Source organism: Halichoerus grypus, chromosome 11, assembly GCF_964656455.1.
Source record: "Halichoerus grypus chromosome 11, mHalGry1.hap1.1, whole genome shotgun sequence".
NCBI classification, from domain to species: Eukaryota; Metazoa; Chordata; class Mammalia; order Carnivora; family Phocidae; genus Halichoerus; species Halichoerus grypus.
This window is the reverse complement of record NC_135722.1, coordinates 50,650,257-50,669,456: the sequence shown is the minus strand read 5'-3', so window position 1 is coordinate 50,669,456 and position 19,200 is coordinate 50,650,257. Positions and strand designations below refer to the sequence as shown.

Genomic DNA, 19,200 nt, shown 5'->3' with positions numbered 1-19,200 from the left:
GCATTAAAGGAATATAGGTCATATTCCATACTAATCCTTTATTTTCCCACTGTTTTTAGATTTATATTCAAGTTAACATAGTATATTATTAGTCTGAGGTAGAATGTAGTAATCTGCATATAACACTCAGTGCTCATTATATCAAGTGCCCATCACCCAGTTACCCCATCCCTCCACCCACCTCCCCTCCAGCAATCCTCAGTCTTCCCTATAGTTAAGAGTCTCTTATGGTTTGCTTCCCTCTCTGAATTTTATTTTTCCTTCCCTTCCCCTGTGTTAATCAATTTCTTATCCAAGTGCAGAATTGCCTTCCTCATTGATATAATCCAAGTGTATTTTTATGAGCTATTCAGTACTAACTTTTGTGTAGTTCAGTAGTCTAGCATAAAGTTCAGGAAAACTCTTTAGGAGCTGGTGTTCTCAGTAGGGTGCAGAGATCTATTGAAGTTTCCCCACTATCCCAAATGATGACCCAACATTGGGGTGTTTCCATTTGTTGTCAGCACCTTCATCTATAGGCCCATTCTGGGAGATACAAGCAGCTAACATAAAGCTTTTCCTTTGGGGAGCCTACATCCCCTAAAAAGACTGCCCCCTCAGAAAAGACAAACTTGTGGCCAAACTTCTAGAAATATTAAATGGGCCCCTTGAACTTGAACATATTATGCGATGTCCTATGCATCACTGGCCTCTAGTGTTGGGGGGTTTCATTCAAGTCAGCACTAGCTAGAGATCATCATGAAATAGGGATTGGGGGATGCATGCCCTTTTTCCATGGAGGAGATACGCTCTTCTTGGGAAGAAGAGGCCTTGAATTCTGATGGTCTATTGTAGCATTCTTCCTCAAACTTACCCCTGATATAGCATGTTAGACTCTTAACTGAATTTTTTGTTCTCCTGGCCCCTTAATTTTTGCCATCCACTTGGTTTCCATGAGTTCACCTACCCTCTCCTGCACATATAACCCCTTACATACCTATAAAGAAATGAAGCAATGGAGTCTTCTGCCTAGTCTTTGATCAAGATTCTTGACTCCTGCTTTTTCCTCACTTCCTATAGTCTTAGACTCCTATGCTTAGTCTGGTTCAGTTACTAACCCTTGTTATCAGGAAAGATTATCTCCTTATTAGTAAATCTAACTTGATTTCAAATATGAAAACAGATCACTTGGCTGAAAAATCCATGTTTAAGCTTCAAAAGGAAGCAATTTTCCAGTTGACTCTCAGAATAATGGCGACCCTCAGGATTGGGTAAATTCCAATGATACTACTCTGAAACTTTGTATTTTTTTCTTTTTTTAAGATTTTATTTTAGAGTGAGCGAGTGGGGAGAGGGGCAGAAGGAGAGAGAGAGTGAGAGACTTGAGAGAAAGAGAATCTCAAGAAAACTCCCCACTGAGCAGGGAGCCCAACAAGGGGCTCGATTTCACAGTCCTGAGATCATGACCTGAACTGAAATGAAGAGTCAGATGCTCAACTGACTGAACCACCCAGGCATCCTGAGACGGTCTGTTTTTAAACACATGCACACACACACTCAACACTTCTGTAGGAATTTAGAACTTTGTCAAAATTTTCATGCAACTAATTTTTAACATGAAATGAAGCATGATGACTGCTAGACTTGAATATTTGGGAGGTAATTACTGATGTAAAGTCTGTAACTTCATTAAAATAGTAATAGCTAGATTATGATCTTAGTCAAATACATTATTCCAGAAGCAAAGATAAAATATCACAATTTCTCTAGCCTTTGGAGATGCATCTTGAAAGACGTTGCTGTGGCCGATGTCAGAGAGGTTACTGCCTATGTTCTCCTCTAGGATTTTGATGGATTCCTGTCTCACATTGAAGTCTTTCATCCATTTTAAGTTTATCTTTGTGTATGGTGTTAGAGAATGGTCAAGTTTCATTCTTCTGTATATAGCTGTCCAATTTTCCCAGCACCATTTATTGAAGAGACTGTCTTTTTTCCATTGCATATTTTTTCCTGCTTTGTTGAAGATTCTTTGACCATAGAGTTGAGGGTCCATATCTGGGCTCTCTATTCTGTTCCATTGGTCTATACGTCTGTTTTTGTGCCAGTACCACGCTGTCTTGGTGATCACTGCTTTGTAATATAGCTTGAAATCGGGCAACGTGATGCCCCCAGCTTTGTTTTTCTTTTTCAACATTTCCTTGGCGATTTGGGGTCTTTTCTGATTCCATACAAATTTTAGGATTGTTTGTTCCAGCACTTTGAAAAATGTCATTGGAATTTTGATCGGGATGGCATTGAAGGTATAGATTGCTCTGGGTAGCACAGACATTTTAATAGTGTTTATTCTTCCAATTCATGAGCATGGAATGTTTTTCCATTGTTTTGTGTCTTCTTCCATTTCTTTCATGAGTGCTCTGTAGTTCCTAGAGTACAGATCCTTTACCTCTTTGGTTAGGTTTATTCCGAGGTATCTTATGGTTTTTGGTGCTATTGTAAATGGAATCATTTCTCTAATTTCTCTTTCTACAAATGCATTGTTAGTGTATAAGAAAGCAATTGATTTCTGTGCATTGATTTTTGTATCCTTCCACATTACTGAATTGCTGTATGAGTTCTCGTAATTTGGGGGTGGAATCTTTTGGGTTTTCCACATAAAGTATTATGTCATCTGAGAAAAGAGAGAGTTTGACTTCCTTGCCAATTTGAATACCTTTTATTTCTTTTTGTTGTCTGATTGCTATTGCTAGGACTTCTAGTACTATGTTGAACAATAGTGGCGAGAGTGGGCATCCTTGACGTGTTCCTGATCTTAAGGGAAAGCCTCTCAGCTTTTCCGCATTGAGGATGATATTCGCTGTGGTTTTTCATAGATGGATTTTATGAACTTGAGGAATGTTCCCTCTATCCCTATACTCTGAAGAGTTTTAATCAGGAAAGGATGCTGTATTTTTTTTTTTTTTTTAAGCCACTAGAACTCCTTTAATCCATTATGCATCCCAAAATAGTGCACATTTGGAAAGGGAAAAAAGAAAATAGTACTTAAATACGAATAAATTAGTGTAAAAAAATAACGAAATGGACTTGGGAAGTGGTCTGTTGTCCAGAATAAGGGTTCCTTATGGAAAGTGGCTTTATTGAGAAGAGGATGTGGAAGTCGCTGAGGGCGGATATAATGAAATTCACAAAGCCGAGACTGGATACTTGCAAAGGCTTAGGAGCTTGCCCATCCTGGCTCTTCGTGTTTAGTTTTTGTTCTCAATTTGCACCTTTTCCTCGAGGCAGCAGCTTTGATTGGTGTTGATTCAAGAAATGCAGCAAAGGAAAGTGAGTAAGAGAACAAGGAAGACAGAAAATTATTACCATATAGGTAACACAGCCAGGAGGGCTAAACAAGGAGAGACGATGTGTGTCTGTATAGGAATTAAGCAGCAGAGGTGACATTTCTTTTAATCCATTGATGAGGCTTTCTCAGGGACAAGGGCAAGCAGGAGCCAAGTGCATGGTTTCCCCGAAGGGTAGGGCTGGTGATAGGTAGGGACGATGAGTCGCACGCTTCTCACAAGGATGCTGTATTTTGTCAAATGCTTTTTCTGCATCAATTGAGAGGACCATATGGTTCTTCTCTCTCCTCTGGATGAAATGGATGCCTTCTTGGAAACCTATAAGCTGCCAAGACTAAAACAGGAAGAAATTGACAACCTGAATAGGGCAATAACCAGTAACAAGATTGAAGCAGTGATCAAAAACCTCCTAAAAAACAAGAGTCCAGGGCCTGATGGATTCCCTGGGGAATTCTACCAAACATTCAAAGAAGAAATAATACTTATTCTCCTGAAGCTGTTTCAAAAAACAGAAACAGAAGGAAAGCTTCCAGACTCATTCTATGAGGCCAGCATTACCTTAATCCCCAAACCAGGCAAAGACCCCATCAAAAAGGAGAATTTCAGACCGATATCCCTGATGAATATGGATTCCAAAATCCTCAACAAAATCCTAGCTAATAGGATCCAACAATACATTAAAAGGATCATCCACCATGACCAAGTGGGATTTATCCCCGGGATGCAAGGGTGGTTCAACTTTGCAAATCAATCAATGTGATAGAACACATTAATAAGAGGAGAGAGAAGAACCATGTGTGATATTCTTCCAGGAATCTCCCGAATATCTTAATGTTAATACCTTACTAGAGGGGAAAAACAACCTTAACTTGACAACGGCAAGGCCTCTGGTATCTTGTAGGTCCTCTTTAGCATATGAAAGTTCTTTTGAAACCTTCCTTTTTCCTTACCTCCCCCACCCCATAGTATATCAGCCACCCCTCACAACTCTGGTGCAGCAGCTCTTTCTGCCCACTGGTCCTGTCCCTGTGCTTTAATAAACCACCATTTTGCACCAAAAAACAAAAAAACAACAACAAAAAAACCCTTTTCCCATTCAGTAGGTTGCTTTTAGTCTTATTGGTTGTATCCTTCACTCTACAGAAGTTTTTATTTTGATGTAGTCCCAATAGTTTAGTTTTGCTTTTGGTTTCCCTTGCCTCAGGAGACATATGTAAAAAAAAGTTGCTACAGTTGATGTCAGGAGGTTACTGCCTGTGTTCTCCTCTAGGATTTTTATGATTTTAGGTCTCACATTTAAATAGCTAACCCATTTTGAGTTTATTTTTGTGTATGGTGAAAGAAAGTGGTCCAGTTTCATTCTTTTGCATGTAGCTGTCCAGTTTTCCCAACACCATTTGTTGAAGAGATTGTCCTTTTCCCATTGCATATTCTTGCCTACTTTGTCAAAGATTAATTGACCATATATTTGTGGGTTTATTTCTTGGGCTTTCTATTCTGTTCCATTGATCTATGTGTCTGTTTTTGTGCCAGTACTATACTGTTTTGATCACCACAGCTTTGTAGTATAACTTGAAGTCTGGAATTGTGATGCCTCCAGTTTTGTTTTTCTAAGATTGCTTTGGCTATTTGGGGGTCTTTTATTGTTCCATACAATTTTTAAGATTGTTTGTTCTACAAAAACTGCTCTTCATATTTTGACAGGGATTACATTAAATATGTAGATTGCTTTGGGTAGTGTAGACATTGTAAAAATATTTGTTTTTCCAATCCATGAACATAGAATCTCTCTGTGTCATCTTCAGTTTCTTTCATCAATGTTTTATAGTTTTCAGAGTATAAGTCTTTCACCTAAATTTTTAAGTTTATTACTAGGTATTTTATTATTTTTGTTGTAAATGGGATTGTTTTCTTAATTTCTCTTTCTATTGCTTCATTATTGGTGTATAGAAATGCAAGAGATTTTTGTGCATCAATTTTGTATCCTGTAATCTTATTGAATTCATTTATCAGTTCCAGGAGTTTTTTTGGTGGAGTCTTTAGGGTTTTTCTGTATAGAGTATCATGTCATCTGCAATAGTGAAAGTTTTACTTCTTCCTTACCCATTTGGGTGCCTTTTATTTCTTTTTGTTATCTGATCACTGTGGCTAGGACTTCCAGGACTGTGTTGAATAAAAGTGGTGAGTGGACATCCTTGTCTTCTTCCCGAACTTAGGGGAAAAGCTCTCCTATTTTCCCCATTAAGGATGATGTTAGCTGTGGGTTTTTCATATAAGGCCTTTATTATTTTGAGATATGTTCCCTCTAAACCTACTTTGTTGAAGGTTTTTTTATCATGAATGGATGTTGTACTTTATCAAATGTTTTTTTTGCATCTATTGAAATGACCTTTTGGTTTTTACCCTTTCTTTTGTTGATGTGATATATCATGTTGATTGACATATGAATACTGAACCATCCTTGCATTCAGGGAATAAATCCCACTTGATCGTGAATGATTTTTTAAAATGTATTGTTGGATTTGGTTTGCTAATATTTTGTTGAGGATTTTTGCTTCTATGTACATCAGGGATATTGGCCTGTACTTGTCTTTTTTTGTGGTGTCTTTATCTGGTTTTGGCATCAGGATAATATTGTCCTTCCTCTCTTATTTTTTTGGAAAAGTTTGAGAAGAATAGGTATTAACTCTTAAATATCTGGTAGAATTCATCTATGAACCCATCTAGACCTGGACTTTTGTTTATTGGGAGTTTTTTATTACTGATTCAGTTTCACTGCTGGTAATCAGTCTGTTCAAATTTTATGTTTCTTTCTGCTTCAGTTTTTGTATGTTATACATTTCTAGGAATTTATTCATTTCTTCTAGGTTGTCCAGTTTGTTGGTATATAATTTTTCATAATATTTTCTTGCAATGTTTTGTATTTCTGTGGTGTCAGTTGTTATTTCCTCTCTTTCATTTGTGATTTTGTTTGAGTCCTTTTTGTTTTTTTTTAATGAGTCTGGCTAGAGGTTTATCAATTTTGTTGATCTTTTCATAGAACAACCTCCTGATTTCATTGATCTGTTCTACTTAGTTTCTATATCATTTATTATTTTCGTCCTTCTGCTGGTTTTGGGTTTTTTTGTTCTTTTTCTAGATCCTTTAGGTGTAAGGTTAGGTTGCTTATTGGAGATTTTTCTTGCTTCTTGAGATAGGCCTCTATTGCTATAAGCTTTCCTCTTAGCACACTTTTGCTGCATCCCAGAGGTTTTGGATTGTTGTGTTTTTATTTTAATTTCTCTCCATGTAATTTTTGATTTTTTTTTTTTTTTTTGATTTCTTGGTTGGCCATTCATTGATTAGTAGCATGTTATTTAACCTCCATGTATTTGTACACTTTCCAGATTTTTTCTTGTGGTTGCTTTCTAGTTTCATAATGTTGTGGTCAGAGAAGATACATGGTACAACTTTGATCATACCATGATCAAATTTGTTGAGACTTGTTTTGTGGCCTACTATGTGATCTGTTCTGGAGAATGTCCCATGTGTACTTGAAAAGAATATGTATTCTGCTATTTTAGGATGGAATGTTCTGAATATATCTGTTAAATCCATCGGATCCAGTGTGTCATTCAAAGCCACTGTTTCTTTGTTGATTTTTCAAAGTAATTATTGATAGGTATATATTTATTGTCATTTTGTTACTTGTTTTGTGGTTGTTTTTGTTGTTTTCCCATCCTTTTTTTTTCTCATGGTTTACTGGACTTCTTTAATGATATACTTGGATTCTTTTATTTTTTGCATGTTTTTACTGGTTTTTGATTTGTGGGTATATATACTAGGTTTGTATATAACATCTGCATATAGCAGTCTATATTAAGTTGATGGTCACTTAAGATTGAACCCATGTTTTAGGTATATATTGTCATACTTTACATCTTTTTGTGACTCTCTTGACTGATTTGTACAGATATAGTCATTTTTACTGCTTTTGTTCTTCCTACTTTCTTACTATTATGGTCTTTCCTTTCCACTCAAAGAGTTCCCTTTAACATTTCTTGTAGGACTGGTTTAGTGGTCATGAACTCCTTTAGCTTTTGTTTGTCTGCTAAACTCTTTACCTCTTCTATTCTGAATGATAGCCTTGCTGGATAGAATATTCTTGGCTGCAGATTTCTTTTTCCTTTCAGCACTTTGACTATATCATGTCACTCTCTTCTGGCCTACAAAGTTTCTGCTGAAAAATTTGCTGATAGTCTTATGAGCTTCCCTTATATGTAACTGTCTACTTTTATCTCAGTGCTTTTAAAATTCTCTCCTTATCACTACTTTTTGCTACTTTAATTACTATGTGTCTTCATTTGGACCTCCTTGGGCTAATTTTTTTTGGGGGATCTGTTTCCTGGATCTGGATATCTGTTTCCTTCCCCAGATTAGGGAAGTTTTCTGTTATTTCTTCAAACACATTTTCTGTCCCCTTCTCTCTTCTTCTGGGATCCCTATAATGTGAATGTTATTATGGTTGAATCACTGAATTCCCTAAGTCTATTCTCATTTGCTTAATATTTTTTTTTCTCACCTGCTTAGCTTGATTACTTTCCATTACTCTGTCCTCCAGGTTGCTAATTTGTTCTTCTGCATCTTCTAGTCTATTTATTCCATCTAGTGTATTTTTAATTTTATTGTGCTCTCCTTTTCTGATCTTTATTGCTTTAAGGATCTCACTGATGTAGTCCAGTGATTATCTTGATGATCATTAAATTCTCTATCTCTAGCAGATAAGTAATATCTGTTTCACTCAGGTCTCTTGCTGTGGTTTTGTCCTGTTCTTTCATTTGGGACATCTTATCTTACTCTCTGTGTCTGTTTCTCTGTGTTAGGAGCATCAGCTATGTCTCCTGCTCTTAAAAGTAATGGCCTTATGAAGAGGTCCTGTAGTGCCCTGCAGGGCAGTGTCCCCTGTTTACCAGAATCTGGCACTTCAGAGATGGCTCCTATGTATGTGTGTGTGCCCTGCTGTTGTGTCTTGGCCACTTTTTCCTTCAGTTGAGTTATCTGCAGTGGTTCTCTTTGCCTGTTGTGGGCAATGTTTGGTCCCTGTGGTGTTAGTGGGCCAGTCTAGGGTGTCCTTGGGCCTCAGTTTAGTCAGATCATGCATTTGTTAAAGATTTAGTAGCACCAAACTGCAGTGTGCTTTCCCTGTTATGCCCTGAGATTTTGTTGGTGGGTGGGACCTGCAATCACACCAACTGTCTGCCCCCAGCCCACTGCTGTGGCACTCATCTGACTGATGTGTGTGATTATCTTCCCCTCACCTGAAGGCAGGAGTCACTTTGGAGTGGTGCTGGCCCCTGTTGGGGCTGTTTGTACACTGCCAGGCTCATGGCCCTAGTGTGTATGGGCTCTGGCCAAGAGTGAAGTGGAGGAGGTGGGTGCACTGTGCCTGCAAGGTATGCATGCCAGCAAGAGGGGTCCTGCCACTGCCTCTGAGACCAGGCCAGCCCAGGTGGGGCATATGGTTTTAACAGGGTGCATGCTAGTCTGCTTTTGAAATGAGATCTGCCACCACTGCAGCTGCTGGGACCAGGCCAGATCTGCAAAGCACGTGGGTGTACAATTTTAACAAGGTGTGCCCTAGTCTTCCTCTGGAGGTGGCCTGCTACTGCCACCTCCAGGACTGAGGCCCCACAAAGTGCATGGGTTGGGAAACAGAGTGTTGGCAATGTTTGTCCTGGTCTTCTGGGGGAGGGGACTGCAGTGCTGGGGCCAAGGCAAGCATGACTGGAAAAGGCAGATCTGCCGACATGTGGGTGGCCAGGGCTTGCTGTAAGCAAGTTTGATAGTGAGTGTTGGCACTGTGCTGTATCCTGCAGATGGCCTTGTGTTTATGCTGGCTGGTGGGGAAGGGAGATAGGGTCTACCAGCTCCTTTGTTCCTGGAGGAGTGTCTCAGCAAACCCTGCCCCTCCAGGATGCGCTCTGAGATGAGTAACACTCCCTCCAACATGCCCCAGGTGTTTTTTCAAATGGCTGCTTCTATGCTGAATCTTTGAGGGCTGTTTGTCATGCTCTTTAAGGTCTGGCACTCAACTTCCTATCATCCTCAGGACTCTCTCAGGGCCAAGCCAGCTAATTTTCAAAATTCCAGGCTTTAAGTCCCACTGGTTATAAGAACTCATGAAATTCAGCCCTTCTAGTTTTTGAAGCCAAAGGTTATAGGAATTGGTCTTCCCCATGCAGGCTCCCTGGAGTGACAGTCTGCTTCTTGCCCTTCTCTGCTCCAGTGGCTCCCTCATTCCTGTGGGTGGCCCATGGTCCATCTAGCTCTCGGCCACATCTCTACCCTTCCTACCTTGTCAGTGTGGCCTCTTCTCTATCTTTAGTGGTGGTTTGTTCTGCCAGTCTTCAGGTCATTTTCTGAGTTATTTACACTGATGTGGGTGTTATCTAGTTGTATCCATGGGAGGAAGTGAGCTTAGGGTCTTCCTACTCTGCCATTTTCCCAGCCTCTCCTCCTGAGATTCTATTTTAGACAAGGACTCAGGTTGCTAGAAGGATAGCTGTTCTCTCACAGCTTACTACTGCTTGAGTGTAGCACTTCTTGTTCCAATCTTAACAGTTTAAACTCAAGAGAGTGTTTGCTATCACCAGGTGATGCTGTTACTGCAGTCCTGGCCTTCATAACCATCAGGTTCACCAAAGAAGCAGAACTAGTAGATAAACGTGAAGAGATTTATTGTAAAGAATTCACTTATGCAATTGTGGGGGTTGGCAAGGCAGGTCCTAAATCTGCAAGGCAGGGCATCAGGAACAGCAGGCTGTAACTCTGGCAGGAGCTAAAGGTACTATTGGTAGATGGATCATCTTCAGTGAACTTCAGTGAAGTTCTGCCCTTAAGGTCTTTCACTTAATTGTCCTGGATAAGTTGGGCAGGCCTAATCCAATCTCCCTTAAAGTCAAATGATTATGGACTTTAATAACATCTACAAAATGCCTTCACAGCAACATTTAGATTAGTGATTGAAAAATTGGGGGCTTACAGCCTAGCCAAGTTGACATATCAAAAATCCATCCCACCTTCCATTTAGATTGATACACCTTTTGACCAACTCCATTATCAACAAGATGTGGTTGGAAGAGCATGGTAGGGATGGGGGAGCCAGGGGCTGGATATGTAATGTGGCAATCTAAGGCATACATCATTCAGCCTTTATTTTCAAAGGATGACTGTTTTTCTATTGGTGGTGTGGAGCCACTTAGGATCTGATTTGTGTATGTTGCAACAGTAATCCTTGATGTATACAAGAACAAGGATCGAATGGGATAGGTTGAGGCCCAATGCATTTAGGAAGCCCCTTTGCAAACCATGCAAGGTGTATAAGAGATCTGACCAAAGGTCTAGAGATGGAGAGGAGGAAACAAGATTTGGGTCACATAAAGATGGAAGAAACAAGTTTTGGTTGATCTAGGTGATTTGGGCCAAATATAAGTAGTTTGTTTCATGGAGGGAATCAGAAAGCACTCTAGTGCAGGAATGCTGATGTTGAAGGTCATTTGATGTAGATTTTCAGTGAATTCCCTGCCAAAGTCTGCTTGCTGGTATCCTGACCCCTCTGCAGAGAAAGTGGTTCAGAGTTCCTGGGGAAATGAGGCAGGGTCAGTGGCTGAGAAGGGCACCAACAAGGGGGGTGTTGGTGTCCAGAGTGCCGCCACAGGTCAGTGGATCCCTACCATCCCATCTCCAGTGGACAGAGGACAAGAGGGGCTGCATTTCTTCCTTCATCATTAAAACCAGTACTGAAGAAGGGCCGCAGAGGTCCAGCGAAGGCACATTCAGAGAAGGTATAGATGAGGGAGCCATGGTCAGTGACGTTGTAGAAGGAGACAATGCGGGCCTCACAGTCCAGGAAGATCCCAACTTGGCGCGGAGGCACCTGAAGGTGGAGGGGAGTCTGGGGGCAGGTGCCAGCCTCATATTTTTGCTCGTTCCACAGCCAAATGGTCCAGAAGCCGTTCTCGGGGCTGAGCAAAAATTGCCCCTTCCTTTGCACAGAGTCTCTACAAACACCCAGGTCCCAGGCCTCCTTTCCTGTCACATCTACCTCCCAGTAAACCTTTCCAGAGTCAAAGCACTGGGCACCCAGGACCATGGGGTAACTGTCAAATCTGTCCTCATTTTCAGGCACTTCCTGCTGGCTGTCTCCAAGCCTCACTTGTCTCTGATCCTTTGAAAGGATGAGCCACGGATTGGCTGTGTGTGGATCCAGAGTGATGTGTACTGCAGAGAGAGGACCACAGTCAGGATGGGAGAGGGAGGGGAATCAGGAACCCTGGGCCGGTGGTGGGAGGTGACTGTGGCCTCACTGTGGGAGGAAAGGACCCCCAGGCCTGACTTTTGAGGGAACTGCCTCTCTGTCCCTGCCTCACCTACCCTGACCTGCCATCTCTCCCTGACCCTGGGACTCACTCTGCACCCTCATCACCCACTTTGTTCCCCAGTCCCACACTCCTGGTGCTCGCCTCACCTCCACATGTCCTCAGCATCCTCTTCAGCCCTGGCACGAGGCACACGCTCCTCAGGTCTGGGGAGGTGACGTCCAGCTCCTTCAGGTTCCAAGACTCACTCCTGGGGCAAACAGTTACAGACCCTGTCTCCAACTCCTGCCCCACCCTCCTGAACTGCGACACTATAACCTCCCTTGTGGATAACAATTTAGTGCAAATTTACAAACACCTGTGTTAGGATCCCGGGGTGGGGTGGGGGGGGGGGCGAGGAAGGCAAAAAGATGTAGGACTTGGTTCCTATCTAGGCCTTCCTGGTTACATGGGCCCCCTGAAGCTACTGGACAGTCTATATCTCTTCCCCAAGCCTGAGGTCAGGAGGCAAGCACATTGTTTCATTTTACAGGTGAGGCATCTGCTATGGATGGAATCACTTCCGTAAGGATCCCCAAGGAGTCTTGCCCATGCCCCATGCTGCTGGTCTCACACCTGGCTCTTTCTGGGAGATTTGTAACCAGCTAGATTCTTTTTACCTAGCAGGCTGTGGACTCAGAATTTTCCGGTTTGTCGGGGCTTCACTTTGTAAAGCTCTTATAGTCCAATTACTTTGGGCAACTCACCAATTGAGATGCCCATTAATTAGCTTCAGACCAGAAAATATTTTATGGATGATTGGGTCTTTGAGAATAGGGAGGAGAATGGGGAAAACATCAGTGCATGTTTTTCTAACTCAAAAACCTTTTCCACAGGTATGTATGCTTCCTGTCACCCTCTCCTCTTACAAAGAAAACCTCTCCTTACCTTCCCAGGACACTTTTCACCTCCTGAGGAGAAAAGAGATAGAGTGTAAATTCTGGATCACTGGTTACTCATGGAGACCTCAGTTCTGTGGGTGAGGTGATGCCCCCCTGAGGCCCATGGGACATTGCTCTACCCTTTTGTTCCTCTGGGCCAATACCGGAAATATTTCTGACCAGCTTGGAGGAGAAAGGGTGTGGATATTTGTGGGGTAACCAGGGTAACTGGCATGGGTATGACCTATAGCGAGGGGAAGGATGACCAGTTTAAGGACTCTGATTCAGAAGACAAATCAGAAAGCCCAGATTTGTGGGTAGAGGAGTGGGGGGACAGTGGAAAGGAACAAGTAGCCCAGCCTGGCTGAGGCCCAGAGACAGTCACAGGGTGAGAATGGCCAGGTCAGGATGCACAGAAACTGCTCCATCTCATTTGCAGGCTTGTATTGTTTGGGAAGGAAGGGCTCTGTTTTACGCTGGAGTTAATGCTACTTTCTCATGCATGTGAAATTGAATCATTTGAGAATATGCTGTGGCAGGGCTTAGGAGCCCTTCCCTGGGAACGGACACACTCCTAGGCCCAGTCAAAAGTGTGTTAGAAAGCACGTCTCAGTGTTGGGCAGAAGCAAGATTTAGAGAATGAGAAGAAACAAACAAAATATAAAAAACACAAGAATGGCTTCATGACCACATCTGACAGAGACCTTGAAAAGGTTGGGGAAGAGAAAAACTGCAGGAGGTTAGAGCAGAAGGAACTTTTGAGACCCTCTGGTCAACAGTTTCCCAAAACAAGGCAAACATATTAGGGGATGAGAGATGATTTTAAGTAGAACACACGTGGGTGAGTTTTTTTAAAAAAATAGTTATATGCTTACCTTAATTTTAGCTCTGCCTCTTACTATTTGGGTGAAACTGGTCAAGTTACTCAGCTTTAGTCTCTAAGTTTCTCAAACTCTCTGCCCCTGTTTTCTCATCTACAAAACGGGGATAACAGCACCCATACCTCACTGCATTGTCATTGACAGAATGAATACACTGAAGCGTGTCCTATGTGCTATTTAAGAAATGGCCATTGTTGTCATGAAAATAGAAAAAAAAATCAGTAACATATTAACACAGGATTTCGTGGCTACTAGTGCTTAGGGCAAGTTTCCTTTTATGCTAAATTTCTTCTGATGAAAGAATGAGACAGTGTCAAGGAAACAGCACGGCTAACAGGATCTGGGTAGTCCACAGAAGCGCCAGGAAGGGTGAGGATGATACATCGTAACTAACGTCTGGGGAATCCTTGTTATTCAGTCCACTTCCTCCCGCTTGTTTCACAAATGGAGAAAGTAGGTCTAGGAAAAGAAAAGCACTTGCCCTAGAATGATGGAGACAACTGGTGGCAGGGCTGGGGCTGGGCTACTGTCTCTTAATTTCTAGTGCCGTGTTTTCAGTTACATGTATGAGAACTTTCCTATGGCCAAACCCTCATGTAGAAGCTTTTGTGGCTTTTCTCATTTAATCCTCACAAAAATCCTTTGAGATACTTAATATTATACTATCCACTTAACGTATGAGAAACCTGACACTCGGCAAGGTTAAGGAACTTTCTCAAGGTCGTGAGCCTGGTATGTGTCAGAGCAGGCTCTAACGGGGATGCATGTTCTTTTTAATTGCCGCAAGGAAAATTCCCTCCTAAATCGGGACCTTTCCAGGGCTTGAATGCAAAGCACTCATGGGTCTGAATTCCGGTTATTCCAGGCACCGGGTTTCCATTTGCTGATGCTAGAGCTCCCCGAGGCTGCCGTTTTTCAGTTTCTCCTTGGGCTCACCTGCAGCAGCTCCAGGGCTGAGCCCCTGCTCCTCCTTTCCAGCTCCATGATCAGCTCCTGCAGGGCTTGGCTCTTCTGGGCCAGCACGGCCTCCGCCTCCCCCAGGATTCTCAGCTGTTCCCTCTCCTCCGTGTCTAGTCTCTGTAGTTGCCGCTGTTCGTCCATAGCCAGGAAGTTTCTCTGCTGTACAAACTCTGTGTGAATCCTCAGTTTGTGTGTCTCAACCTGGCTCTTTGGTGTCAATGGAAAGAGAAGGTTTTGATCAAAATCTCCTCAGCTTCGGGAAGGAAGGTGTTCATATCTATTTCTATTCCCGTAGACTCAGCACTCTGGGTCTGAGAACATACGTACGTACACACGCTGTTTTGCTGGGGAGGTGCGTGGGTGAGGCCTCTGGGCTGAGAGGGAGATGGGATTATGGGGGGGCCCGCTGTAGCTGCCCCACAACCACAGCTGTACTGCCCGCGGTATCAGACTTTCTACGGCCTCTTTCAAAACCCAGTCAGCCCCCAACGGTGCCGCTCTGTCTTCATATCTCTGTGGGTTCCTGAGAGAGTGACCCGTCCCCACCGCCAACAACCTCCCAAACACAGGCTCACAACACTGTTCCTCAGTCCTGAAGAAAGGGAGTCTTTGGGATAATCTTTGCTTGTCCTCTCCTGTTAGTGACTGAAGGTCACCCGATGACACAGGATGACTCCTTTTGCCACCACAGTCTGACTTACCCTTCTCTGATCCCACATCTTCCTTTTCTGGGCTTTATTTGCCATGAGTTCCCTCCATTCCTCTAATCCCTGACGGCCCCATCTCCCAGTTACAGAGGCAGAACAAGCTTTAGTTGTCCATTCTACTTTGGACCAGTGATCTGGACACGGTCAAGCAACTACCCGCTCACACTGGTTTTTCTATGTCTGGCCTTGGTCATTCCCATAACTCTGTTCCTCACAGCCCTTGTCATTTCCTGACAGGTCTAGCCATTGGGCATCTCTCCTGGGGGACCTCTGTCCCAGACACAAAGGCAGGGGTGCTGTCATGTTTTAAGACTAGGCTCAAGGATCAGGAGCTTTAGGGTATGTCTTGTTCCTCTTGGCACCTTCTTCTAAGACTCTTGATTTTTCTGATTGGGAATTTTCTCCTTTTTATTCTCCTCTATCAGGAGACCTAGAGAACAGCTGGTTCTTGGAGAGTGAGATATACTATCACTCCCCAGATGGGCATAGCTATGGTTAGGGCTTGAGACCGGGACCCTGGACTCTGCCCTGGCTTCTGATCTGAGATTCCCTTTGGGATGCGACACTTGCCTTCCAGGCTGCTCTCTTTGTTGCAATATTCACTTCCAACTCCTCAGCCAACTCCTGTCCTTTTCTCAGTTTCCCTAATGCCACCTGTAGCTTCTCCTGCAGAGAAAGATAGATTAGTGCCCAACCAGACCAAAAAGTGGGGTGGGGTGGCATGAAGACGACCACCATGCTGGTACTTTGAAAAGCCTGAGTGCAGAGAAAGAGGGAAGACTACGGTCTGACTGGGGTAGGAATTCTGCAGATGTTTCTTAAAAATACAGCCATACTGTTGGGGGTGGGGGTACGGGGGGGGGCACTACTCATTCCTAATTAACCAGGAGGCTACAAGGAAATGTGATCCTTGCAGCATTTTCCCAAACATATTCCCTGCTCCTAGGGAATGAGAAAGTTGTGCTGAGCTTGCAGTTCTCTGCTTAAATTAGACATGGAAGGTGGGAGATCCCCTACACTTCCCCAACCCCTCCACTCCACAGGCGACTCTGCCTCCCCAGCTCTGAGGAACAAAGCACCCCCCCCTCCCCCAGGGACCCATCTCCCTTCTACCTGCTCATGCCTCTGTGCTAAGGCCTCACCTGGTATTCCCGAGCAGCCTCCTCAATAGGGACCATGTGGTGGTTACGGTGGCTCTGGGACTGGGAACACACCCAGCAAAGGGTCTTCCCATCTTCCTCACAGAACAGGTGCAGTTTCTCTCCATGTACCTTACACTGCTCCCCCTGTGTGCCCTCCTTGGCACTCTGGCCCATTTGTTTGAGGTTGTCCACCATATTAGCTAGTGGCCAATTGGGTCGGAAGTTTCGGAGCAAGAACTTGTGCTTACATACAGGACAGACGCCGCCCCCATCTCTCCCGACCTCAGAGATGCACTCGTGGCAGAAGCTGTGGCCACAGTCAATGCTCATAGGCTCCACCATGGGATCCAGGCAGATAGGGCACGTGACTTCCTCCCACATCATTGCCAAGGGCGCTGCTGAGGCCATAGGGATAGTGTTCTTAGTAAGCAGTGCTGTGGAGATCCTGGGGTAGCCTAGTGGGGAGACGAGAAAAGAAAGAAGGTAAGTGTTGTGTGAGGAAAAACAATCCAAAGGAAAACATGAGGATGAGTGAAGTGGAAAGGGTGAAAATAAGACCAGAACATTAACTTGAATAATAAGAGCTTCTCCTCTCTAGTCTCATCTACTTATCTAGTCAGACAGAAGGGGAAACTGAGTCCCCCAAAGAGACTGTGAATGTTATTCAGAACTTCAGTGATAAAGCTGTTTACACTCTCTTTTCATCATGGCCATCTCTGCTTCATCCTCTGCTCCCAGGCTTTTCCTGTTCATCCTCTCCCCTCTCGGGTCACCAGTCCCCTGCTGAGCAGCTCATCATCAATGATAGAGGACATTTACTATGCACACTCCATGTGCCTGAGAAGGTGCTTCATGCTTTGCAAACATCATTAATCTGCACAATAATGGCAGGAATTATATATATCTGTGATTACGTACATATTTATTATATATGTGTATCTGTATGCATATATCCTGTAGGTATGTATGGGCTTACATGTTTGTTTCTATACACACAAATGTGTGGTCAAGCGCTCTCTGGGTTCTCCTCTCCTTCCTGGGAACCTGGTAGCTGTCTTCATTGCCTCTGGGGCACGGACTCATATGTTTCTAACATCTGAAACCATCCTGCCCCTCTCTAACTCTAACCCTAACTCCTAACCCTCACCCCCAGAGGGGAACTGTCGACGGGAGTCCCTGGACCATGCTCCGGGCTAGGTTACCGCCCCAGTTCGGCCCCGCTCAGGCGGCAGCAACAAGGCGGCCCTGGCCCCTTCCTCCTTCCCGGTGGCTTGGAATTCACTTTCACAGCCGGGCCCCCTCCCAGGCAGGCTGCCAGCCGCGGCCGGGGGGTGGGGGGCGGGGAGGACTGCTGGGCTGGGGCTGAGCGAGCCCCACTGCGAAGGGAGAACTGGGACTACAGGCTCTAGGGATGAGCAATGGATGGAAGGGGCCCTTCGAATCTGGGGCAGGGGAGAGAGGTCCCCCAGCCAGGGCTGGGGCACTAGGGTCTGGGCGAGTCACTCACCTTTTCAGGGTCCTCAGCAGCCGGCAGCAGGTTCCCTATCTCACTTTCGATTTCCCGTCTGAGTCACGTCGCCAAGGGAGGCGGGCCAAGGGGCGGGGAGTGGGAGGAGAGGGCGCTGCGTGAGGCGGGGCAGAGCTCGGGCGCCGCAGGTGGCGGAAGCCCCGGGCTGGCCCTAGAGAGAGGTAGGCAGCATTTCGTCCTTGCTTCGCTCTCCTTCCCGTGTCCTCAGATTCTAATAAGATAAAATATCGCATCTAAGATGGAGGAATCATGTTGTCTCCTTTGACACTGGTCATCATTACTCCACACCAACGTGTTGTGCCGTGCCCACGTCTGGGAGCTGCTCTTGGGGAGGTTTGGATGGAGACAACAGCGCCTGGAGCTCTCCCTTACACGCCACCCTCTGCTTCCTACTTCAGAAACAAGTCCTTCTGAGGAAAGACTTGATATTCTTTTAACATCAGGGGGTGAGGGATTTATACCGCATGACCCCAAGGCAGGTGTCACGCCGGTGAGTGGTAAGAAAGGAATTGACATTTAGTGGGCACCAACTGTGTACTTGTCACTGAGCTAGGGATTTTCTGAGGTTATTTTTTTTATTTTAAGAATTGTAGTAAAATATAACAAAATTTGCTATCGTAACCATTTTCAAGTATACAGTTCAGTGGCATTAAATACATTCACTTCATTGTGTGACCATTCGCACCATCCATAGAACTTTTTTCATCTTGCCCAACTGAAACTGTTCAACAATAATTCCCCCATTATCCCCTCCCCTCAGCACCTGGCAGCTACCATTCAATTTTCTGTCCCAATGAATTTGACTTCTTTAGGTGCTCCAATATAAGTGGAATCATACAGTATTTGTTCTTTTGTGACTGGCTTATTTCACTTAACAAAAGGTCCTCAAGGTTCATCCATATTGTAGCATGTGACAGGATTTCCTTCCTTTTAAAGGCTGAATAATATCCCAATGTCTGTATATGCATTTTGTTTATCCATTCATCTATGAATGGACACTTGGGTGGCTACCATCTTTTGACTATTGTGAATACTGTTGCTAGGTCAGGTTATATGATTTAAGCCACATAACAATTTAGTGATTGAGGAGTTATTAAACTCACATTCCAGGAGAGGACATGGAGGCTGAACGGAGTAAAGTGACTTGCTTGAAGTGACATAGTAAGTAGGTGCATGAGAATTAAAGGTCCAGGGAAGACCCTCATTTTAGTGACAGCCCAGAGATAACAGACTGCCCCATCAGCTCAAGCAGAGGCTGTAGGGGCAGCTGGGAGGGCTGTGGTTAAAAGCTGTAGAGGAGGAAGGGGAAAAAAGGAAGGGCGATGAGACTAGAATAATTCTCAATTCCTTCCAGCTCATATTTTTTTGTCCCTGTGTAACTTAAG

At 43.9% G+C, this 19,200-nt stretch overlaps 1 protein-coding gene across 1 annotated transcript; it reads right to left on the bottom strand.

Annotated features, from left to right (window-relative positions):
* Positions 1–10,019: 10,019 nt before the first annotated feature.
* TRIM21 (tripartite motif containing 21) lies at positions 10,020–17,859 on the bottom strand. The gene is made up of 7 exons (XM_036074418.2): positions 17,795–17,859; positions 16,288–16,742; positions 15,716–15,811; positions 14,415–14,645; positions 12,605–12,627; positions 11,827–11,927; positions 10,020–11,579 (listed from the first exon to the last, which is right to left on the bottom strand). Exons 2-7 carry the CDS (start codon positions 16,693–16,695, stop codon positions 11,029–11,031), a joined length of 1,410 nt encoding a protein of 469 aa, XP_035930311.1. The 5' UTR covers positions 16,696–16,742; positions 17,795–17,859; the 3' UTR covers positions 10,020–11,028.
* Positions 17,860–19,200: the final 1,341 nt, after the last annotated feature.